At 36.8% G+C, this 26,273-nt stretch overlaps 1 protein-coding gene across 1 annotated transcript in view; it reads right to left on the bottom strand.

The window, feature by feature from the left end:
• CUNH8orf34 (chromosome unknown C8orf34 homolog) overlaps positions 1–26,273 on the bottom strand; it is a 377,054-nt gene that overhangs the window by 256,576 nt on the left and 94,205 nt on the right. The window contains 1 exon segment of the mRNA XM_025871441.2: positions 10,012–10,040. Within this exon segment, the coding sequence (XP_025727226.1) occupies positions 10,012–10,040 (29 nt within the window).

The following is a 26,273-nucleotide window of genomic DNA, read 5'->3' as shown; positions in this document are numbered from 1 at the left end:
GGGGGGATGGGTTAGCCTGGTGATGGGTATTAAAGAGGGCACGTACTGCATGGAGCACTGGGTGTTATACGCAAACAATGAATCATGGAACACTACATCAAAAACTAATGATGTATGGTGATTAACACAATAAAAAAACACCCAAATAAAACATAATAAATAAATAAAAAATTAATTAATTAAAAAAATTAAAAATAAATCAAAAAACCAGGAAGTTTTTTTTTCAAGTTTTTATTAAATTCCAGTTAATTAACATACAGTGTAATATTAGTTTTGGGTGTAGAATTTAGTGATTCATCAAAAAATATGAGTTCTTAATGATACTTCCTCTTAAAAACAGGATTACTGGATTTTTACTTAATAGTCATCCTACATCCTACATCCTACATTTCCTTTCCCTTATGCCAAAAATTCTGGTTCTTAAGGATATTAACATAATTAATTCTTTGTTATGTCACACAAAGCATAGACAATAATCTCTTTATAATAATGCCAACATTATCCATCAATGACACGATTGCCAAAAACAGCTTTAGATTGTACTGCTGTTCCCTCTGTCCTTAGGGAACAGAGAACAATCAAATCACTGTGTTTATAATGACTTCGAGTAATTCATCTGTGTGTTTACACTATCAACCCTGAAACAGTTGTGCTGATTTGTTTCATTTTGCTTTTGATTATTAAAAATTACTCTTTTAAGATTTTATTTTGTTTTAAAATTATATATTTAAGTGGTCCCAAATGTATACATATTCAAAGTTCTAAGAAATCAAGCCTCTATCCCTATCATCTCCTCTCTACACCTTTCTATAGGTAACTTTTAAAAAACAATTGTGTGTGTGTGTGTGTGTGTGTGTGTGTGTTTTACAGTATGACAGATTTTGCTCTTGTTATTTTGGCTTTCATCTAAGCAAATATGTATCTATATTTTCATTACACTTACTCAGATAAATGGTAGCACACTTATAAACACATTTCCTCTTCTTGCCTCTTTCATTTAACAATATATCCTGGGAATTACTCTGAAGTCTCTATAGAGAGATGCTTTCATTTTTACAGCTATATAATATTCTATTGTGTGGAGGTACTACAATGTATCCAATATTTTTCTTTTAATGGACATTTAGCTGTTTTAAATTTTTGCTATTAAAATAGCATGACAAGGTGTAACCTCATGCATAAGTCTTTTTATATTTTTGCCAGTGTCTTTGGAATAGACTCAAGGAACTAATCAAAAAGTATTGCACATAAAGTTTTTTAAATGTTGAAAATTTTCCCTGCATAGTGTTTGTACCATTTTGCATTCTCTGAAAGTGCTTATTTCCTCAAAGAGTATTTTAATTAACTTGGGGATTTTTAAAAGTCTGATAAGTAAGCAGTGGTGTTTAATTTTCATTTCTCTTATTCTGAATGAGGCGACTAGCATCTTTTCATATGATTAAGGAACATTTTCATTTTTTTTTCTGTGAACAATCTATTCACATGGCTCATTTTTAGTGGAATTTAGGCCTTTTATTCTCTATTTTTACAAGTGTCCTATAATTAGGGTCATTAAGCTTTGCCTGTGATATAAGCTGCAAATATTTTTCCTTGATTGTCACTGTCCACATTTCATTTTTGAGAGATAGGTTTTTAAGATAAAACATGAACAATAATTATACTGGTGGTCTCCCTTAATATATAAGGACTATTGCTTGTTATAAATCAAACATATGACCAACACAAGATATTAAGCAGTTTTATGGATTTTCCTCTACTGCCAAAAATATAGGATACACATGTAGTGGTCACATCTGAGTGGGCAAGAGATTCTGGAACACAGAAACAAGACAAAGGATCATAACAGTGTAAGTATGCCCTAAATCCCAAAACCATTCTCTAAATAATTACACAGACATGCATGCACACACACACACACACACACACACACACACACACACAAGGAATGTAATCCAGATTTGTTTGCTTGGGGAGAAATGAATAGAAATGGAAAGTCAATAGCAAAACAAATCTATCTGGTGAAAAAATATCTTATCTTTGAAGCAGTTAAGATTTCAGTCCTTCCACTGGTATACTTAGTGGGGGTAATCATCAGGTGGCTAGAAAGCCCATGGCATATTATGTCTGTACCAGATTATGTTACTCGCATCAGATAGCCAGTCTGAAATAATAAAAAAGTCTCTCTTTGAGCTTGTTACTTGTTAGTGAGGCAACATTACATAGTATTTAAGAAAATGGGTTTTGGAGTTAAATTTGCACTCAAATCTGAGTTCTACAGTATATTATCTATGTCTGTAAATTCACACAAGTTACAAAACTCCATGGGCTTCAACTGTCCTATGTGTAGAATGGACATAAGAGCTTTCTCAAAATAGGGCTCTTGCAAATGTTAGTAAGAAAGTGTACTTACAACACCTGGCACAGTACCTGTCATACTGTATGCTTGATAAATACAATCCATTATTATGTACCTACTTAGTCTTTTGCATGGTCTCATATATACTTAACTGCCATGTTGAAACATAATTTGTGAGAATGAACACTACACTGTTGGCCTCCCTTTCTAGATTTCTATCATATTAGAACTAGAGCTCTTAATATAATAAAATAACTCAAAGAAAATGTCTTGATAGTAGGTAATAAGGTAAAAGGCCACAAAAAGTGAAACTGGATTAGAGAAATGGAACATACTTAGTTCTGGCTATTACACGATAATTTCCCCAAGGCTTAGCGCAGACTTGGTAGGCACTGTGAACAAAGAGTTTCTTTCTTTTTTAAAAAAAAATTTTTTTTATTTATTTATTTGACAGAGAGAGATACACAGCGAGAGAGGGAACACAAGCAGGGGGAGTGGGAGAGGGAAAAGCAGGCTTCCTACTGAGCAGGGAGCCCGATGCGGGACTCGATCCCAGGCTGGGATCATGACGTGAGCAGAAGGCAGACACTTAACGACTGAGTCACCCAGGCACCCTGAACAAAGAGTTTCTAATAAAGAAAGGAATTATTAATTGAGTGATTTTTCTGCACCAGGCACCTGTAATAGGAACTGTACTGGTATAATCCACTGGAGAGACTACGAGTATAGATTCTGGAGTATAAACTGTCTGGGTTTGAGTTCCAGTTCTTCTATCTACTGTGGGACCAAGAGGAACTTATGAAACTCTAAGAGCTCCTGTTTTGTCATCTAATAGACTGATAACTAACAGTAACTATATCACATAAATGACATAATTGTTAAGAGCATGGGCTCTGAGATTAATGTGTCTGTGTCCCACTTCTATTTTCAATTAATAAAACTTCTGATAAACTTATTAACCTCTATGCCTCCCAATTTTGTTGTTCATCAAACAGGAATAATAGTACCTAATTTCACAGGGTATTGGTAAATATTAAATAAGATCCTGCAGGTAAATGATTTAGAACACTGCCTGGCATGCAGTAAGTTCTCAACAAATGTAAGATATTTTTTCATTAGGGTAAAATGGTGTAATCTATAAGAAATGCTTAGCCCAAGGTATAGAATATAGTATGCACTAAATAGTCCATTATTATTATATCCATTTTTATTATTATTACACCTATTTAAAGATTCAAGGACTAGAAACTCGAGCTGTCATTCAATAGTTAACAAGTTGGTTAAATGAGTTGTCTAAATGATGAGTTGTCTAAAAGAGATGCAAGCCATCTATAACCCTAAATACTCTAAAATGTATCTTTTACTTGCGCCAGAACACCAGGGAGCCCTGTCATATAACTCACTATTTAGACTTCCTGTGGAATTGTTCCAGCTAAACTTTGCTTTTGCATCATGACATCTGTCTAGTCAGCAGACATTATTCAAAGAACTCCTATGAAACTAATGATCTTATTTACTGTAAGAATACATTGTTTTAAAATTATGGTAAAACAAATGAACCTCCTAAACCATTTTTAAGTATACATTTTAAGTATACAATTCAGGGCTGTTAATAAGTAATTTCACGATGCAGTGCAAACCAATGTTGAGTGGGCCTCTTTCACCTTGTGAAACTGAAGCCCTATACCCGCTGAATGACTCCCATGTCCCACTCCCCTTGGGCCTTGGTGACTATCATTGTGCTTTCTGGACTACCTTAGATACCGCGTATAACTGGAATCAGACAGTATGTGTCTTTCTGTAACTTTTTTTTTCACTTAGCATAATGTCCTCAAGGTTCATCCATGTAGGAGCATATGACAAGATCTCCCTCCTGTTTAAGGCCGAGTAATATTCCATTGTGTGTGTGTATCACGTTTTTTTCTCTATTCATCCATCAGTGGACACTTGGTTGCTCCCACCTTTTGGCTATTGTGAATAAGGTTACAATGAACATGGGTGTGCTGCATGTGCAAATATATCTTCAAGATCCTGCTTTCAATTCTTTTGGATACATACCTAGAAGTAGGATTGCTGGATCATATGGTAATTTTATCTTTAATGTTTTTAAGAACTGCCATACTGTCTTCCATAGTGACTGCACCCTTTTATATTCCCACCAACAGCGTGCAAAAGTTCCAATTTCTCTACATCTTTGCCAACATTTATTATTTTCTGGGGTTTTTCTGATAGTAGCCATCCTAAGGGTTTGAGATGGTATCTCGTTGTGGTTTTGATTTACATCTCTCTAATGATTAGTGATATGGGAATCTTTTCATATATTCACTGGCCATTTGTACATCATCTTTGGAGAAATGTCTCTTCAAGTTCTTTGCGCATTTGAAAATCTGGTTGTTTTGTTGTTGAATTGTAGGAGTTCTTTATATATACTGGATATTAACCTCTTATTATATATATATATATGATTTGCAAATATTGCTACTAATCTGGAAGTTATTTTTGCACTCTGTTGATTATATCTTTTGGTGCACAGAAGCATAAAAATTTTTTAAGAATATTATTGATAGGGGTGCCTGGGTGGCCTAGTCATTAAGGGTCTGCCTTCGGCTCAGGTCATGATCCCAGGGTCCTGGGATGGAGCCCCACATCGGGCTCCCTACTCGGCAGGAAGCCTGCTTCTCCCTCTCCCACTCCCCCTGCTTGTTCCTTCTCTTGCTGTCTCTCTCTTTGTCAAATAAATAAAATCTTAAAAAAAAGAATATTATTGATACATTATATGTATCCACTTCATGAGGATTAATGAGGGATATTTTTCTTAAGATTCAGTAGTAGGAATAGTTTCCCTGTGAACAACTAGTCTGCTATGATCCTATGAGTGGTGATGATACCAAGTGACAAAAAGCTCAATTGTGGCTCAACCAGAGTGGTGATATTGAGCCCCAAGACTGCATTTTGCACAGGGGACTCATATATTTCCTATGCTCTGTTCCCTTTGAAATGATTTTCCCAAATATTCCTTTTAAATGTTTTACATTTTAGCAATCTGCCTAAAATTATTTTTGAGTGGGAGAATAATTGATGTTATTTTCAATAGTTACTAAAACCATTACATTTCACAGAGAAGGAAACTAAAGCCCAACATCTATAAATAACTTTCTAAAGTCCACATAATTAGTAAATGGCAGGAGCCAAGTTCAATCCAAGGTTTCCTCTGTGGATTTTTCCAAAATATCAGGCAATTTCTTCAAGCAGTTAACAAAAATTTCCATAATATGAGACAAGAAGTGTCATTTGTGATGTGGTTGCTATATCCTCTAAAAACTCAGAGGAGGTAAGATCACTTTCTGCAAGAGTGATCAGGGAAGGCTGGAGCTTGAAAAATGGAAAACTTAGAGAGAAGAGAGGGAATGACAATGAGCAAAAATGTGGAAATAAACAAAAAATATGAAAAGTACTGTAGTCTAGCTGCCTTACACTATTCCTTGTTGAGCACAAAACAGACTCCGAATAGAGAAAAAGAGGGAAGCAAAGCATAAAATATAGATTTGAGTGACAAAATGGAGACCGCTTATTCTATTAGAAATTTGGACTTAATTTGAAGTAGCAGGGTGTCATGGAAAATTTTTAGCAGGATTCTCAAAGTAAGTTTCCCTAGAACCAGAGGCTAAAAAATGTGATATATTCATAGGGTCTCTCAAGTGAACCTGTAAGAGAGTAAAGGAAGCAGAAGACAGGGGAAGAAACTAGGCAAACATATGGGTTCGGGTAAAGTCTACTCACAGCCTGATCTCATAAGGATCTCTGGAATGTAAATGACAAGTCAGAGTCTTATTTCAGTCAGTTACTAACTGAGGGCCAACCCAGGCATCTCTGGGCAGGATGGCTCCCAATGGATTGAGCAATCCTTAGGAAAACACTGAGCCCAGAAGCAGCCAACCCTCACAGCACTTGAAGGCTTGGTCACACTGCCCCAACGAACAGACACTGAGCAGGCACCAGTCATGTCTCCTATATGGCATTTTAAAGGATGAACTGGAATGGTAGCAGCCTGAAGAATTAGAGACAGATATGAAAGGTAATACTATCTGAACCTGAATAGTGGCTGTGAGGCAAAACGATAGCTTCCCCAGAATGTCCACATCCTAACCCCCAAACCTGTGAATATGTTACATTAAATGGCAAAAGGGACTTAGCATGATTAAAGTTAAAAATGTTAAGATTCGATTATCCGGATTAGCCAGGTGGCCCCAACCTAATCACATGATCCCACAAAAGCAGAAAGCTTTTCCTGGCTACAATTAGCCAGAGATGAGATGTTTCTGGTTTTCAAGATGGAGGAAAAGGGTCATGCACCAAGAAATAGAGCAGCCTCTAAGAGCTGGAAAAGGCAAAGACACAGATTTCCCCTAGAACTTCAGGAAGTTCACCACCCTATGATACCTTGATTTAAGCCCAGAGAGACTCATGTTGAACTTCTAAACTACAGAAACATAAGATAATAAATTTGCATTATTTAATTTGTTACAGCAGCAATAGAAAACCAATACAGTGGCTAAGGAAAGAGGAAGGACAAAACTAATGAAAAGAAATTGACAGAATTCCCACAACTAAAAATAAAAGCTTTAAAACTAACATTAGCCTCTGTTTTGTTTTATTGTTTCCATTTTAAGTAAGATTAATCATTCTTACTACCTTTATCAGAATTCACAATCTAACTTTGAAATCCGCAGGAAAAAAAAAATCATTTCAAAGAAATGACAATTAAATATAATTGGAATAGGATAGTAAATGATGGTACTTTATAAAGGTTAAGAAAAATAGATCTTTAGCAAACCCCCCAAATTTTTAATGGAAGATTAAAAGGAAGAACTTAATTGATTTTTATTATTACATTAAAGACATAGGTGTCAGGTCAACGCAAGTTGTAAATCATTCCTTTTGGGTTTTTTTAGTATCTGCCTGAGAGTCACATTTTCTTACTGAGAGAAATGCAGGACTGTGAGCTTAGTGGTCAGCAGAGAGCGCCATGGGGCCAACTCTCTCCCCAACCAAAGCTGCTTTCCAGGCAGGCAAAGAATAGTGGCTATGGCTCTGGCAGCCTGTGTTTGCCTTTTATTATCTGGGAACTCTCAAAAAATTAGGTATGAGAATGGGAACAATTTCTTTACACTTACATAAGTATTTTTAAATAAAAGTTTATTTATGACAATTATTGACATCTTCCCAGTAAAAATTAAGAATATTAAATGTACAATAAATTTCAGCAATTTCCATGAAGTCCTCAAAAATAGGAATATCAGGTAAGTAAATGAAAAATAGCAATTTAGTTAAATTGAAACTCCTTTCAGCTAGTACTTGGAAGAGAGAGGGTATTGGGGTACGATGTGTCCTGAGGATGATACTAATCAAGGATCATGGCATCCACTGAGGGTGAGGGTGAAATCTATTTTCAGTTGAAAAAACAATTAGTATATTCTTTAGCTCACAAAAAAGGTGTAGACACCAACCCCACTGCTAATTAGAACCCAGAAGAAAGGAAGGACAAGAGCCAAGCAAAATCACACAAGTTCATATATGGCTCAGGCAGCCAGGGCTTTGCAAAATATATTGGAAGAAGCAAATGAACCTAGAAATAGAGATGATGAGGTCTTTGTACTTAAAGTGAACACAGAATAAAAATGCAGGAGTAGGGATTATGAAATTTCTGCAAGTTGTAAGGAAGGTCATGGTATAAGAAGGAGGCCAGCTGGGGCAAAGACAATGATGGACACAAAGAGGAAGAAGACTAGAAAAGCAGGACAAAGTCAAGAGACCACATCTGCCGCTTTTCCTACTTGCTATTATTTGTAGTCAAGATCTAGTTTTGCACAGAGTTAGTATAGATATAAATTAATTTTTTAAATATTATGATGGTTTGTTAACTTACTTAATACTTATAAGTATGTTGATAAATTTTAATTATTATTTAGTCAAACAGAAATGTATTTTTATGGTACAAAATTCAAAAGGTATAATCCTATTTGGAATAGAAGAGTATTAACTTTTTTGTTTTTGTAAAAATAATACAATTATTACATTATAGTTTATTATTTTAAAATGTAATGATTCACAGAATCCCATTTTTTGTATGATACTTTCTATCATTCTCTTTCTATCTGTGTATCTAGCCACCAAGCCAGCTGCAATATGTCTTCTGTTTAGAGAGATTTGGGGTCAACAGTCACCAAATATTAATGGCTATTTCTAGGCGTTTTGCCCTTTTCAACCACATATCTGATGTCAGATTTTTTTTTTCAGCCGAAACAACATAACACAATGAGTGCAGAAATAGTTATGAAAATGCAGAAATTTCCAATTAAGCCAGGCATTAAAGAGACTTTTAAAAATGTAAATAATGTAATGTTCTCACAAATACCTTGTTTTGGCAAATAAAGTATTTTTCATAAAAAATGTTATCTTTGTTAATATAATGGCTTTATCACTGCTATTTTTAAAATGAACGACATGTACATTTTTTAGAAGTCTTAATTTCTTACACGGTAGATATCGATAGATATAATCTACACAAACCAAAGCCTCTTGAGGCCCTCTGTCATAAGAATGTAGAGGGGTCCTGAGACCAAACCAAACCAAACAAAAATGACAACTTCTATCCCAATGACTCCTAAATCTAAAACTAAATCAAGTCTCTCATGAGTAATAGTGCATATAAATATGCTTAATATACAACTAAAAATAAGCCAAAAGGAACTCTTACTGTTACTGCAATCTGCCTAATCTGCTTTTCTCCAGTTTTTCCTATTTTGATAAATGGCACTACAGTGTACTTAGTTGTTTATCTCCCAAACCTAGAAATCATCATTGACTGATTTCTTCCTCTTTTTTTAAAAGATTTTATTTATTTATTTGACACAGAGAAAGAGACCGTGAGAGAGGAAACACAAGCAGGGGGAGTGGGAGAGGGAGAAGCAGGCTTCCCGCAGAGCAGGGAGTCCGATGTGGGGCTGGATCCCAGGACCCTGGGATCATGACCTGAGCCAAAGGCAGACGCTTAATGACTGAGACACCCACACGCCCCCCCTTTTTTTAAAGATTTTATTTATTTATTTGTGACTGATTTCTTCTGTAACTCCCCACATCGGGTACACTTAACAGGTTCTACTGACACCACTGTTAAAATACATTCCTAATGATGTCACTTCTTACCACCTTCACAACTATCACTCCAGTAAAGGTACCATCATATTCTCTTCATATCTTGGAATTTAAAAATAAAACAATACAAAAACTTACTAAGTTTTCCAAAGGATAGCTATAGAAAAGTACAAGTGTCTTCCATATCCTCATCTTCATCATCATGTACAGAAAAAAATATTTTACGTAATATAATATGATTAGTTTTCTTTTTTTTAAGTATAGTGATTCAGTGAGATTCAGTTTTCTCTAACCAAATTCTAAAACTCCTGACTCTGAAGAGTAGGTAATATATATACTTCATGCAATAACTTTCATAAAAGAATCAAAGCATATAACTGGAAGTTTTGAAAAGTTAGCACCAAATAAATTATATTTGAAGACTTTATGTTTCAGATAGTCTTTCATTTAGACAGTGAATTAAAATAAAATGTAAATTCTATATTTTCTTTTCAACTTACCTTATCGAGTTCATCTGAAATTGCAATACCTGGGATTCAAAAGAGATGTATAAAAAAGTTTTAGAAGAAGTCTTTAACAACCCAATGTTAGAAACAAAAACAAAAGTTCTATTTGTAAAATTAGTACATTTTCCATTCTATTTTTGGCTTTTATTAGTGCTTCAAAATAATGTGGTATATCCTTTCTACTAACAAAACAAATTAGGAATTTAAGTCAACTATAACAGCATGAACTGCTGAAACAGTGCAAATGTGTGACAAAAACAAAACAAGTACCATACTGCTTGCAGATTGTTAAATACAGAGCAAACATGCAAAGACAAGTGTAGAGATGACAGTCAAGTATAGCTTAGCATGCTATAATTTTGTTCCTTCTGAAGAATTGATTTAGACTCCTAGAGTGATAGAATATTATAGCAGAACAGTGGTTGGAGAACATTTATTTTAATTCCCTTATTCTACAACTGAAAAAACAGAGACCAGAGTTAAAGGGATTTGCCCCATATTCTCTTAGGCTGACAGCTTCTTGAGCCAATGGATAAATGATTCCTCCTCACAAGTTCACCTTCAAACCATCCACGCATTTCTCATTGTATATCAAATTTCTGTCTTTCCTATTCCTCCAAAATTGGTCTAAGTCAGCAATGTAAAAAGTTTTAGTCCTTAATTTATTTATCTGTGATAACACGCTCTTTTAACCTCATTCTCCTCCTTGAAATGCTGCCCTCTCTCTTCATTCTCTTTGTCGTCTTCACAGGAATCCACTTTTTGGGGGGTAGGGAGTCCTTCCCTGAAATGCCTAGGGTTCTTTGCTGAGCTGTCTTTTCTTTTCACTAATATGCTTCCCGTGGTAATCTAACTCATACCAATGACATTTTTATTTCTCTATACGGTGATGACCCGCCGAATCTTTATCACCAGCATAGACTTTCTTCCTGAGCTGGTTGCTGAGTCCCTGTGGGCATTTCAATCTCGACATGCCAGGTTAAAGACATCATCGTCCCATCTCCTCACTTCTTCTTTTGAAAAATGGTGTGCCTATGGCTAAACACACTGTGGCCAGGCACAGGAGTAGGTGCAGGCAGCCCTCAGGTTTGAGGCAGAGGGTAAGGGGAAGCTGGTGTCAAACCCCAGTGTAGGATGGCCCAAGAGACAAGGAAAGTTCTAAGGTTTGAAGTCAAAGGAAACACAGAGAAAATAAAAAGAGCTTGAAGCCAATGTTCAGCAGGCTATTAATAAAGCCCAAGAAAGAATGAGCTGGGTTAGAAAAAAGAACCTGAAAAGAGTAGCAAGAAAATAAGTCTGAGTAAAAATCCCCTCACCTGATCAGGAACAGAATGTCTGTATAGAAGTTCTGTCCTTTGTCAATTGCTATATATTATTTTGCTCTCCACTGACCTAATAAATCAATTATACACAAAGTAGAAAAAGATGCCCTACTTCCTCTCAGTAAGCAGCATAACACTTCCCCTTGTAGATAAAACTAAAACACAGGTGTATTTGAGACACATTCTTCATTGCAATACTCTATGAAATTCTTTTTTGGTAAAAGTTATTGTAACTAAGAATTTTTATGTGTCACTATGCTAAAAAAGAGTCTAGCTACCACTATTGGGATTTTGGGGGACCTAACTTAACAATTATTCAAGGACTTGCGGTATTATAAAGACAGCTCAAGGAGAGACGACTTCATGAAGGAGCACTACAGCTGGGGTGTGCAGTGAACTCCAAGATACAGTGGTACTGCAGTAGGGGAGCATATGCTGATGGGTGAGGGACCCCAAAGCTCTGCACAATTATAAACATGTCTAAAGGCCTCACAGAAGTCACACACTTATGAATGTTTGGGTTTAAAAAATATATACAAATATGAATGTCACTTAGAATGACTATGATTTCAAGCTAATGTAGGAATTTCAGAGTATCAAGTGATTTACGTCACAGTCTATAGAAGATTTAAAATACATTATTCTGGCTTATAGAAGCCAAATATGCATTTTAAATGCTTGGTATTTACGTTTATTATAGTACTGAAGAAGTGTTCCTTTCCAGTGAGCTCAAGATTAAAATTGAACATATGGTTTAAAAATAAATATTTAAAAGACTTAATCTATTTTTAAAAAGAGAGAAAAAAGATATACAAACAAAACTCTCTTTCTCATCCAAAGTCATAAAACTTAGCTATTTAGAATTAAATAATCCATGATTCAATTGACTGGGATCTTTTAAACTCTCTTGATTTTTTTCAACTTTCTGCATTAATGCCCTTGGCCTTGCAATGAGTTTTCTCATTAGATTGTTAGAAATTGTTCAGTTGATCCTTAAATTTTTTACCCCCATATTTATGAAATCCATTATTCATAAAGATAATAATACTTCACCTATCTAGAATGTAGCCAAGATCTAGCAAGTAAGTCAAAAGGCCTTTGAATAATGAGAATACATGGCACAGAGTACTTGCCTATCACTTATGAGCTAACTCCTTTCAGCATCTGTTTACTGTCCATTACTCTTGATTTTAGCACACATCAGGAGGTTTTTTGCAAGACAAAGAAATATTTGCCAGTGGAAACTGGCGATAAAGAGAAGGTTGCCATGAAGAGATATTGAAGTACAATGAAGTGACAGGTCCCAGAATAAACCTCAAACTAGCTAAACAGGAAACGTTGTTTGGGAAAGGAATTATGCCTCTAATTATTCCAGGTGTTTGGTCTTACATATTTTGTTCAAATATCTATTATTATATTTTCCTAACATTTATATATTTTGATGACTTCTCCTAATAAATTATTTAAACAAATCCCCACTCTCTTATATATATAATTCTATCAGCTCCTCATTATTTATATCAAATTGTATAGGAAATTTTTCACTTTTTATTTCATTTTTAATCAAAGCTTAAACTGATTAAAAGCAGTTGAAAGAATGCTAAAGAAATGCTCCTTTACAGAAACATGAAGCCGTGATGAGAACAATTCATATTGAGGAGCCGAGATTTTTTCTGCTAGTGCCCAGCAGAGCATTCACAGCTATTCCCTTTGAGGAGATTAACAATTTTTGGCCATTTCATTAACTCATAACAAGCCTTCATATCTTAAGTTATATTTTTTAAGTTTATAGAAGCTGAGAAGATGTGGGGAACAGAAAATAAAATACCCTGGAAAATATGCAAGAGGAAATATAGTGGGGTACTCTAATATGTTGTAAGGAAAGAAGGCCCAGAGAGCAACTCTTGATGCATACTGGCACACACGGTCTTCCTAAAAGTCAACCTTAAAGGAAACATTGTCCTATCAGAGTAGCCAAAGAGGCTTGGTTTAGGGTAGCAATGGTGTCCAACTTACAGAAGTGGGCTGCCTATAAGAAACTGGGGAAAATGAGTGCCTTCAGAAACTAAGCTTTTCTTCTAGATAAAGAAGCAAGGGCTACCACAGGCATGTCAGAGGTGGCTTCCTGGTTCTGCTGTAGTGCAACCCTATCTGGATGGATTCCATTTGTGCCCTTCAGCTTATGGGCATTTCCATTTATTCTAATCTCCAAAGAGGTCTCAAAGTATCAGAAGTTTATGCCAAAACACGGTTCTCACATTCCTAAATTTGAGCTGTGCTCTATCAAGGAAACAACGGCTTTTCTGCTTCATCAAGATGTGCATCTTCCCAGGTATCAGCTTAGCCCTAGAGTTCAAATTCAGCTGTAGCTACAAAAAATGGAAGTAGAAACTTTTCAAAAGTCTTTACAGTTTAGTCAGTGTAATTAACTCACGAGAGTAGGTCAGAAAATTCATATGGTATGAAATGGAATGAGCTATTTTTCCAAAATTTGTTTCCCTGTGGAAAAAAATCCCAAACTGGCCCAAACTGGCTTATGAGAACCAATTCTGCACATTTCTTCCCAACTTCTCATTCAGTACTAATTGGTAGCCTGAAATTAGCCATGTTGGGAGTACTTATACCATGGAAAGTGGCAAATGCTACAAATTAGGGATTATTTTTTGAGTCACTGTCCCAGCACACTATGGAGTAATGCATAGTGTTAAAGCAAATACCTATGTAAGCATCACACATATCAACAAATTGAACACTGCCCATACCTCAGACCTATCCCTGACCATTTGCCAATTAAAACACTCTTTAGATAGGTTGCTGACTGCTTTTAGAGCAAAGGGAATTCCTGCTACAAAGTGAGGGATTCTACCTTCAATTTGATTACCAAAGAACAAAGTTGGAAAAATTTTCTGTAAGGAGTTAAATAGTAAATACTTCAGGATTTTCAAGTCACATATGGTCTATGTCATATCCATACATTTCTTCCTCTTTTTTTAAACAACCTTTAAAAATGTAAGAAACATGCTTATTAGCACATGGGCCACAAAGACAGACCACAGGCTAGATGTGGCTCCCTGGTCAGAGTTTGCTGAGTCTTTTTCTAGAAACACATACCAATTTTTACCCTTGATTAATTGACTCTTTCAGTCTTTGAAGGACACTTCCAAACCTTAACGGTTTTCATCAGACCCCTACCCATCTCTTCACTATAAAAGACTTGCTCACTATTAAAGGACTACCAGATTTAAACTCCCTGGATGTTCTGACCCATCTTACCCCCTTAGACAAGCCATTTACACTGTTCTCTCTAATCTCAGGGATGATATGTTCTTTCCCCTAGGAAGACCCATCTCCACACCTGTTTCTCGACTCCATCCCCATCTACCTTCTCTGGTATTTGCTCCATCTATTATCTTCCTTCTCTGTCCTGAATCTGCAAGTTCTTTATTTTGGTTTCCTCTGATCATCCTAAAACCCATTACACATTTACACAGAGACACACATATTCTCTGTAATCGCCTCTCCTGTCTCTGTTACACACACCCACACACGCACACGCACATGCATGTGTACATGCACAAAACTAAAGAAAAACCAAACCAAAATGACTCAAAATCCTAACATCCTTTACCTTCCTCCACTAATTATGTTCTCTTTCAGACCTTTCCTTTTCTCATCAAAACTTTTCAAAGGATCATACTCCTTGTCTCTCTTTCTTACTGTCTATTCACTCTTCCAACCCCTACCTACTAGCCTCTGCTCCCATTATCCTCTTGAAACTGTTCTCTACACACATCCTGATCATGTAATCAAATGGAACCTTTTCTACTACAAAAAGATACCTATTTTATTTCACTTTATCAAGGCAATACCTGTTTATCACCAAAAAAATAGAAAGCATAATAAGGGGAAAAAGGGAAACAAGCCTCCATTCATAGACAAATAATGATAACAGCTGGTTGTGAACTCTTTCAAATAATTTTGTGCACACATATAGTCATGCATATAAATACTGTAGGTCTATATAGGCATACATACAAGACAAAATGAAATATACACACTTTTGTTACCTGCTTTTTACTTAGAGCATATCTTAAATATATTTTCATATACTATTTTCTATACCTTTTTTAATGGCTATACAGTGTACCATTGTGTGAATGTACCATGATTTCTTTATCCATTTCTCTAATAAAAGATACTTAATTTCCAACATTTCACTATTATGAATCCCACAGCAGTAAACAATGGAAGTGGAGCTTGGAGATAGCTGCACACACAGTGGAATATGTTTCCATCTTCTTTTTATAAACTTATCTGCCACTTCAGACACGTCAGTTTTCTGAAATATTTTCCCTCTTCGATTTTTATGAAAATTCTACCTTGGTTTTCATCCCACCCTTTTCAGTCTCCTCAGCTAGATCACTCGTCTACCTGTATCTCAAATGCTGATGGTGTGTGTGTGTGTGTGTGTGTGTGTGTGTTGTCTTTCCCTATGTACTGAAGATTCCCACATCTATAACCCTAACCCAATTTCTCCAAATAGGCGACTTTTATATGTATGTACTTGACTGCTGGGACCAGAGAAGAGCTATCCAAACCACTTGGATGTGCCAACAGTATCTGAAACTGGTGTGAAACAATAATCCTCCTTTACCCCAAAACCCTTTTAATTTTTATTCGAGGTAGAGAGAGCACCCAGTCACCTTGATTATAAAAAAAATAAATAAAACAAACACATCCTTTTCTCTTTATGTGCACCCTTCCTTCATATAAACCAAGGACTAAGCCCCATTCTCTGTTTTCTATCCCATGGCTTTTTTAGGCTCTCTTCATCTCGTCTTTGCCTTGAGGCATGGACTATAATCATTGTGCCAGAGTGATTATTCAAAAACACGGGATGATGACCTGCTTAGAAGATCCCTGTAGCACAGAAGCCCCCACCCCCGGCTTCCCTGACACCTAGACTTCCTTCTTCATAGCCTTTCTTACTCACTTCATCCTTTATGCATCAACAGTATAAAATTTTCCTCTTACACACATGCTTCTCTCTCTGCCAGGTACCTCCCTCTCCCCATGACACATCTTCATTCTCCTTTTACCTTAGCTTTATCTTTTCATCCTTCTAGACTCCATTCAGATATAGTTTCCATCAGGTTGGCCCTAAACCCCCTTGTCAGAGTTTCTTCTACACTCCCATAGCCCCTCCTAAGGCACCTTATATAAGGCTTTGAAATCCTGCTTTTCACACTTACCCCTCCTACTAAAAGGTAAACTTGAGGTCTGGGTGCACATGTTAACCATCTTTTAATGTATGAAGACTAGATAAATCTATGGGGCAATGAATGGATAGACAGCTCCACATTATCTGCTTCCATTCTCATTCACAGGCTGTCATCCTCTAACTCCTCAGGCTGTTTGTCAGACAAGACTTTCTTGGTATGTTCATGATTGACAAACTAAAAAAGTCATTTGTTATTTTTTCTTGGCTGAGTCCAGATTGCTATTATCAGTCACAAAGCATAAATATCTGTCTTCTGTCCTCTCAACAGCTGGGCTCTTTTCCTTGGAAAAGTTCCACCCAGTGTTTCTCATGAACTGCAATCTGTAGACCGACATCTGATGGACTAAAGATACTAATCCTATCGCTGCTTCATTTCAGAGAAAACTGCCAAAAGCAGCAAAAGCCTTAGGTTCGGAAAATGCTGGAAGCACTGCTACCCTAGAAACAGAACTCTGCTAAGGAAAAGATTCTGTTGACCAATGTCATATAATATGGAACTGCTACTCTGTTGCTTTTAGTTTGTTATTTACTTACTCACTTACCTATTTATTTTTAAGCATAACTCCTTCAATAGATAAGCCACAGTCAAAGCTAAAGATCTCAGCAAACAAATCAAATCTACAAATACCAAAGCCATGTCATCTGATATCAAAGGCCCACACGTAGAGAAGTAGGAAGTAGCTCAGCAGTGAAGAAAGAATAAGGGAGGTGTCTCAGAAAAGAGGGATCAGGAAGAAATGGAATCACAGGTGGCACTCACTCAGCAAATCATAGCTGAGTTACATGCTACATGCTGAGGAAGGCCGGGTGCAGAGTGGCCCTGGCACCAGGAAGGAGATGAGTGAAAAGCAGGTAACAGCAAGGTAATGTGTTCAGAGAAAAACACAGAAGCACAAAAAGGGGGCACCAAATCCAGTCCAGAGAAGGACAGCAACAGGAAATCATTTTCAAAGAACTGGCATTTGAGCTGAGGCTAAAAGGAGGAATAGGAGTAACTTGGTAGAAACAGAAGCCCTGGAGAGAAGTGACGGTGACATTTCAGGGAACAGGGACAGCATAAGCAAATATGTGAAATGGAAGAACTTCAGTAAGTGTGAAAAACTCCCATGTTGCTAGTGCATAAATGGCTAGTCATGAGAGATGACACTGAGACAGGATTAAGGGTCAAATCATGTAGCACCTTCTATGAGGTTTTAAGGAGACACTGAATATCTGCAAGAAGTGTCAGGTTTTCGCTTTAGATCCATCATAATGATCACAGTGAGGTACTGGAGGAACTAAGAAACAAGAGCATGGGCAAGACTAGTTATTCATTCCTCAAGCCATTTTCATGTTCCTCCCGAGCACACAAACTAGATTACATTTCCCAGCCTTATTTACACCTAGTTGTGCAATGTGGTCAGGTGTAATGCACTATTACTTTTACCTCTAGGCATTAGAAACCTCCCCCTTCAGCAGGACCATTGGAGGTCATGTACTGAAGATGGCAGAATAACAGGATGGAAGTAGTCTGCACCTCTACCACACATCATCAGGCTACTTCCTGAGTAAGAAAACACTTATATTGTATGAAGCCACAGAGGTTTTGGCCATGAGACTCCCCTACATAAGGTTATTGCAATCCAGCCAGCCACTAGCTCAGTAAGGGCAGGGACTGCATCTGTTTTTCTTTGTCCCAGGACAGGAATGAAATGGAACAAAACATAACATGTCAAATGGATAAACCAATGATGTGGTTGGTGATGTTGAGTGTGAACAAGGGGGTACTAACAGGGGTGAAGAGAATCAAACCCAAGACAGAGAGAAAATGAACAAAAATGAACAAAATTTGGTAACTGGTTAGTTATGAACAGCAAGGAAGAGAAAGGAGTCTATAAGGGTTCCGGTTTGGGTGAACTGGTAAGCGATGGTGCCATCACCTGAAGAAAAGTATGCAGAAAAAAAGTCATATTTGAAGAGAGATGTATGATCTACTTCGATATACTGAGTTTTGCATGGCAGTGGGATATCCAAGTGGAGATACGCTTCAAACATTTTGTATAAAGTGTAAATGTCTGGATGGTCAATATACTCACCTGACTTAGCTGTGTAGGGGTGATAGTTAAAACTATGAGGGAGGATGACAATGGAAACAGAGAGCATTTGAAAGAACAAAGAATGACTTGTGGGAACAGCATTTAAAGTGGTCAGGAAGAAAGAAGAGCCCGGAATGAAGCCTATAAGAAATGGTGTGAAGGGCATCTCAGAGGATCAAATAAATAAGGGCCAGGTCCCAGAAAGTAGAAGATGAGCATCTGAAGAAAGACAGAATAATCAATGGTGTTAAACCTACCAGAGCAATTTTGTAAGATGAGGATTTGAAAAGTGTTCATTCAGTTTGACAATGTGGATTCAACTGGTGACCACAGTGAGAAAAGTTTCAATAGAATGATAGGTACAATCACATAGCCACACTGAAGGGAGAAAGGAAGATGAACAAGTGGAAATAATAAGTGTTCATTATTTCTTTTGAAATTTTCTTTTTTAAAGATTTTATTTATTTGACAGAGAGAGACAACAGCGAGAGAGGGAACATAAGCAGGGGGAGGGGGAGAGGGAAAAGCAGGCTTCCCGCTGAGCAGGGAGCTCGATGCGGGGCTCGATCCCAGGACCCTGGGATCATGACCTGAGCCAAAGGCAGATGCTTAACTGACTGAGCCACCCAGGCGCCCCAATTTCTTTTGAAAATTTGTATGAAAGAAGAATAAATCTGATACTTTTATGAGGTAACTCAAATTCAAGAGAAGAGTTTTCATGTGTGTTTGTTTTTAACATTAATGAGAGCTGTGGTATCCAATATGGTAGCCACTCATCATGTGGCTATTGAACATTTGAAATGTGGCTAGCTCAAATTGAGATGTGATGTAAATTAAAATTCACATCTGATTTTGAAGACTCAGTATGAAAAAAAATCCCAATAATAATTTTATATGGAATACAAGTTAAACTGATAACTTGGATATAGTGGGTTAAATAAAATTTTATTAAAATTCACTTCACAGGCTTCTTTTTGCTTTTTTGTAATGTGCCTGTTTGAAAATATAAAATCACACATGTGGCTCACATTACATTTCTGTTGGGCCATGCTTAGCTGGAGCATGTTACAGGCTATTAAGATAAACAGTAGTAATACTAATAATATATGTGGTAGGCAGAATTCTAAGATGGTCCCCAAGGTACACATCTGTGTAATCCTTTCTCTTTGAGTCTGCATGATGGGACCATCAAATATGAAAGGATATCACTCTCCTGACTTGGTTACTAACTGGTTTACTGAGTAAATCAGAGAGAGATTATCCTGGATGGCCCTGACCTAGTCAGGTGAGCCTTTGAGCCTTTCAAAAGAAGGCCAAGCTTCAGAAAGATGCTCCCCAGTGGACTCAAAGAAGTAGTACTGAACTACCATTACGAGAAGATCACAAGGCAAGAACCTGAGAATGGCCTCTAGTTTTTAAGAGCAATCCCCGGCCAATAGCCAATGAGGAAACAGGGATCTTAGTGTTACAAGAGTAAGGACTACATTTGGCCAATGACCTGAGTGAGCATGGAAAGAGACCCTGAAGCCTCAGGTGAGATCACAGTATGAACCAGCATCTTAATTTCAGCTTGCCTAGACCCAGAGTAGAGGATTCAGCTAACCCACACCTGTACTCCTGAACTGCAGAAACTACAAGATAGTTAATTTATATTTTTTAAAGTCACAAGTTTGTGGTAATTTGTTACACGGTAATAGAAATATAATATCTAACATTTAATTAGCAATTATTATATACCAGGCACCTTATGAAGCACTTTAGATACACACCATCTCATTTCATCTTCACAAAAACCCTAAGAAATAGGTGCCATTATTACTGCAGTTTTGCAAAAAAGGTAACTGGAGACACAGAGAGGTTAAGAAATTTTCCTAAGGTCACAAAACTAATATTAGGGGGACTGGAATTAAAAAGATTTCCACATACAGAAAAGACAAAGTAATTAGTGGAATCAGATCTCAGAGGACTGGGCAGGAACTGGGATCAATATCATGAGTGGAAAGGTTGGCCTTAAACAAGAGAAACACCTTCTCTCTTGATAATGGAAGGAGAAGGGCAGGACAGATGTGGATGCACTTACATATGCAGATGGGTAGAGGGGAACACGTTCTACACATTCTACAGTTAAGTTTTTCTATAAAGTTGGAGGCAAGCTAATTGCTAACACAGTGAGGCAGGGAATAAATAGGGGTGTGTAGATTATAGTGTGGGTTTTTCATAGTTGCAGGAAGAGTGCAGAAAAGGAGGAACTGACCAAGATAAGTAACAGTGTTGAAAACCAAGAATTTGTAGGGTCGTGTTTAGCTGGGCCCTGCCATTTTTCTCTGGAGCTCTCAGCCTTACTGGTGAAGAAGAGCTGAAGATGGCAGCACTTATTCAAAGATGGGCATTTCACACGGAGACACAACAGAAGGCTGAAAACAATAAGGAACGAGGATATTGGTAAAAGTGGCCCACAGTTCAGTCTGGGCAGGGGAAGAGGGAGATCAGAAGTGAGAGAAAAAGATGAAAAAGAATGAAAGGAGAATACACCGGAGATACTCCAATATACTGAAAGTCACAGTGCAGGAAGAAGAGAGTGAGGATAACAAAAAGCTAGAAAGAATGCAAGCAGGTTGGGTGCTGCCTGTGTGGCTCAGTCAGCTAAGCTGCCTTCGGTTCAAGTCATGATCCCAGGGTCCTGGGATGGAGGCCCACGTCCAGCTCCCTGCTCAGCGGGGAGTCTGCTTCTCCCTCCCCCTCTGCCCCTCCTCCCAACTTATGTGCTCTTCTCTCTCTCTCTCTCTCTCAAATAAATAAAATCTTAAAAAAAAAAAAGAATGCAAGCTGGTTGAACCACAATCTGTAAGCCATGAATATAATTTTATTTTGGAATATAGATTCTAGACCATTAAAATAAAGACCTGTGGAAACTGGAGAGATTCTTGATGGTAATCGGGGATAAATTACTTCATTTTAATGAAGAGGAAACTTGAGGAAGGAGGTCAAATGGTATACTCACAACTAGAAGCAAGTGAGTGGCAGCACAGGACCCATGACATTTCCCACAGCAGCCCCTGCAGCTATTCTAAATGATATACATTATGGTCTCAAAAAGGATAGAACTAAGACAGCATAGAGTATATAATATTATATATTAAAAAACACTTTAAAAATGTGTACCTAACAATGACTGATTTTACAGTTTAATTACAACCTCAGACACATGCACGTGAGTGTGTGTATGTGAGTATAGTTAAATAAGATGTTATTCAACAGAGAAGGATTCAGAATAACATAATAAATGTCTAATACAAGTGTGCTACTCTTTCTTTCATTCTCCGGAAAAGTTTCCTAAAATTATTAATTATATATTCATATGTCCTTATTCCCACAAGGCATTCTAGGGAGAAATATTATTTATTTTGATGGACACTAAAGCATTCCAAACCAATAATTACTGATAGTGCTATCTCATACTTCTACTGAAGCACAAATCCCTGGAGATACTTTGCTAGGTTTTAGAACATGTCTTTGATCCATGTAGAGAGTAAGCATAGAAAATGTAGGTAGAAGAGAAATACCAAGACCTCTTAACAAATCTGTCCCTTTTAGATTGCGGTTTCTTGAAAAAGCTCTTAAATAAATTTAACCTGACAAATTTAGCATATTCAAAGCCAAGAAAAATCAGTATGAATTAATTTTGGAATATGTATTTTATTCTCTTTTATATCAATATCCAAAGATAAATGCTTATATCTATATTCACATTTATATCCATATCTACATATACATATATCCATATTCATATCCATATGCATATCTGAATATTAGATAAAAAGAAATATGACCAGTCATGAACAAAGGTGAATAGACCTTGTTACTCTGGGGGTGGTTATAAGTCCATTTCTCCTTCTCTCCATTAAAGAAGAATTACAATGAATAAAGGAATGAGAGAAACAGAAACCATCTTTTAGAAAACCCTAGTAACAATTGTTTTAGGCAAGATTTACCAATGGATGCTGAGATTACTGGGTAAAAGTGTGAAAAAGAAACATGATATTTTCAGTCTTCAAGTATCTCTCCTAAGATATTTATTAACTAAAAAAAGGAAAAGTATTAACGGTGGTGAAACCTGACAGACACCACCTTAACCAACAGATTGATGTTAACATCACCAGTAATAAGATGATGGGCCCTAATATAATGCACTGAGAAGGATACGGCCCTAAGGCCCTTCAATCACAGCCACTAGAAGAGATACATTATTTGGGGATGTGAAGGTCTTTTATCTTCCCAATTTCCCTATTCAGTAACAGTTTTTCTTACTACTTGAAAGTCAGATGGAAACAAACACTTGAAGGAAAGGGCATGAATCCAGGCTCCTGGAATGAGAAAGTCATGTTTGAAGAACGTTCGGAAATGCTGCAAAGGGAGGGATCCAGGCACCAAAAATCCACTATGCCTACCACATCATGACTATGCCGCATTACTAGCCACTGCAAGTTTTTCTAGCACATCTACCTTTTAAGAGAATCACAGCATGAGAGTGTCATAGCTCCTGACTGACTTTAAGATAAAACATCACACTGAAAGGTTTGTAAAAATCCAGGAAAAAGAAGCATGGTACAGTTGTTACTAAAACAAAAATCCTGTTTGCAAATTGGAGAGAATATCTAGTCTTTCCTGTTATTATCTGAATCCTGTCGAGAAAGAGAGAGAGAGAGAGAGAGGGAGAGAGAGAATTTAAGTCTGGATAAGCTGACAGCTGAAGAACTGAGATAATTCTATCATTTTGAAGGATATAAATGATTTTTTGCTGTCAATCTCAGGTAAATAACAAAATACTTCCAAAATATGTCACATCTTTTGGACAATACAACAAAGATAAAGCAAAGTCCAACCTTGCGAGAGAGAATTCTATCAAAAAGTATGAAAATTAAGAGATCACTAAAAACTTTGAAACTTTCCTATCAACAGCTATGGCCCTGGAAAGAGAGGTCCACAATAACAAGACACTGAATATTCCCTTCGACCATACCTTGAAGGAAAAGTCCATTTCCAATGTCTTGCTAGTAAATAAAACAATGCATAATAGAGATTAGAGATAAAGGTCAGATTAGAAAAAGAGTTACCAACTTGAAGCTATTATAAGATCAAACAAGAACTAATGACATCCTGCTTCAGGACAACAAAAGAACTGAGTTTGTGATTATAGTTAAACAGTGGGCAGCTAGACTGCTAAATAAACATCAGTAAATGGTAAAGCTGCATTTCTACTAATTTACCCTGGCCATCTCAGGCAAAATGATAACTTGGTAGTTAGTCACATATTGGGCCTAAGACAAAAAGTTAGTATTAAACCTCAGATAGCGAAAATCACAGAAACTCAAGTCATTCCAAGAAAGCAGCATTTTGTTCCAAGAGACTCAAAAAAACTTAAAGGGAAAAAAAGCAATCCCTCCCTATGTGAAGACCTGCTCCCTTATTCCCACATAAACACCACCACTACTGCCACAAAAAAAATTGAGCCCCCTCAAAACCATCAAGGGCAGCCAAAAGCAACTCTCCATCATATACATAGAACTGAATGTTACATCTTATTTCTGGTCAAGCTACTGACTCATCTGATAGCCTCCTCCAAAGGCCTTGACTTTGTCCAAGAATAATATCCCATATTTGCATCTCTTCTACTCTCCCAACCAAGGATTGCCCTCTGGCCATTTTTGTTTCTCCAGACTTCCTTCAAGAATTAAATGAGCCCCGTATTACAGCCCCTAACTAACTTCTGATCATAGGAATCAGTTGCTAGGTCCCACCTATAAAGCCACACCTAGGTTTTCTTGGGACAGACCATCACTTGAACCTTGACATTTCTGCTACACATTTTGGCAAATACATAAGTGAAAGGCAATCAAACTCCTTTATTAAAAAGTTTTAGGTACAGGCCAAATACTTTCTTACCAGCTAACAATGGTATAACAAGTCTCTGTTAGGCAATTATCATATTTTTTAAAGAACAAAAATTGACTAATACTCTATTTGAAGATCTGTGTAATAATTGGGCATATTCTTCAATCATCTTTCTTTCAACTCATGCTTTTAGATAAATTGAGAGGCTATAAGGAGCCACAGGCTCTTCTCAAAGGGATAAGATTTATACATATTAATATAAACCTTTGACATTTAATAGGATAAGACTTATTTCATGAACATAATATAGTAATAAGCTGCACTCATTTTGTCATTATTTCTTCCAAAAGTAATTCTAGCCAAAAGTAGGGCCTTCTTGAATCCCAACCAGAAGATGTCTACTAATGGCAAAATTATAAGATCCTATGCACCAGGAAAAAGTCTCTTCAACAAATGGTGCTGGGAAAACTGGACAGCTACATGCAGAAGAATGAAAGTGGACCACTTTCTTACACCATACACAAAAATAAACTCAAAATGGATTAAGACCTAAATATGAAACCTGAAACCATAAAAATCCTAGAAGAGAGCACAGGCAGTAACTTCTGTGACATCAGCTGTAGCAACTTTTTCTAGATAGGTCCCCTGAGGCAAGGGAAGCAAAAGCAAAAATAAACTATTGGGACTACACTAAAATTAAAAGCTTCTGCACAGCAAAGGAAACAATCAAAACTAAAAGGCAACCTACAGAATGGGAGAAGGTATTTGCAAATGACTTATCTGACAAAAGGTTAGTAATCAAAATCTACAAAGAACTTATAGAACTCAGTCCCCTAAAAACAAATAATCCAATTAAAAATGGGCAGAAGACAGGAACAGGTATTTCTCCTAAGAAGACATCCAGATGGCCAAACAGACACATGGAAAGGTGCTCAACATCACTCATCATCAGGAAAGTGCAAGTCAAAACTACAATGAAATATCACCTCATGCCTGTCAGAATGGCTAACATCAAAAACACAAGAAACAACAAGTGTCAGCGAGGGTGTGCAGAAAAAGGAACCCTTGTGCACTGTTGGTGGGAATGCAAACTGGTTCAGCCACTGTGGAAAACAATATGGAGGTTCTTCAAAAAATTAAAAATAGAATTGCAATATGATCCAGCAATCCCACTACTGAGTATTTACCCAAAGAATAAGAAAACACTTATTCAAAAAGATACATACATCCCTATGTTTATTGCAGCATTATTTGCCACAGCCAAATTATAGAAGTAGCCCAAGTATCCACTGGTAGATGAATGGATAAAGAAGATGTGGTGTATATATACAATGGAATATTATTCAGTCATAAAAAAGAATGAAATCTTGCCATTTGCAACAACATGGATGGAATTAAAGAGTATAAGGCTAAGTGAAGTGAGTAAGTCAGACAAAGACAAATACCAAATGATTTCATTCATATGTAGAATTTAAGAAACAAATGAACAAAGGGATAAAAGAGAGAGGCAAACCAAGAAACAGACTCTTTATTATAGAGAACAAGATGACAGTTACCACAGGGAGGTGGTAGGTAAAATAGGTGATGGGGATTAAAAAATACACGTATCATGATGAGCACTGAGTAATGTATAAAACTGTTGAATCACTATATTGTACACCTGAAACTAATATAATACTATATGTT

Source organism: Callorhinus ursinus, unplaced genomic scaffold (genome assembly GCF_003265705.2).
Source record: "Callorhinus ursinus isolate GAN/ISIS: 27379988/994484 unplaced genomic scaffold, GSC_fseal_2.0 scaffold5, whole genome shotgun sequence".
NCBI classification, from domain to species: domain Eukaryota; kingdom Metazoa; phylum Chordata; class Mammalia; order Carnivora; family Otariidae; genus Callorhinus; species Callorhinus ursinus.
The sequence above is the reverse complement of the archived record's forward strand: the minus strand, read 5'-3'. Positions and strand labels throughout refer to the sequence as shown.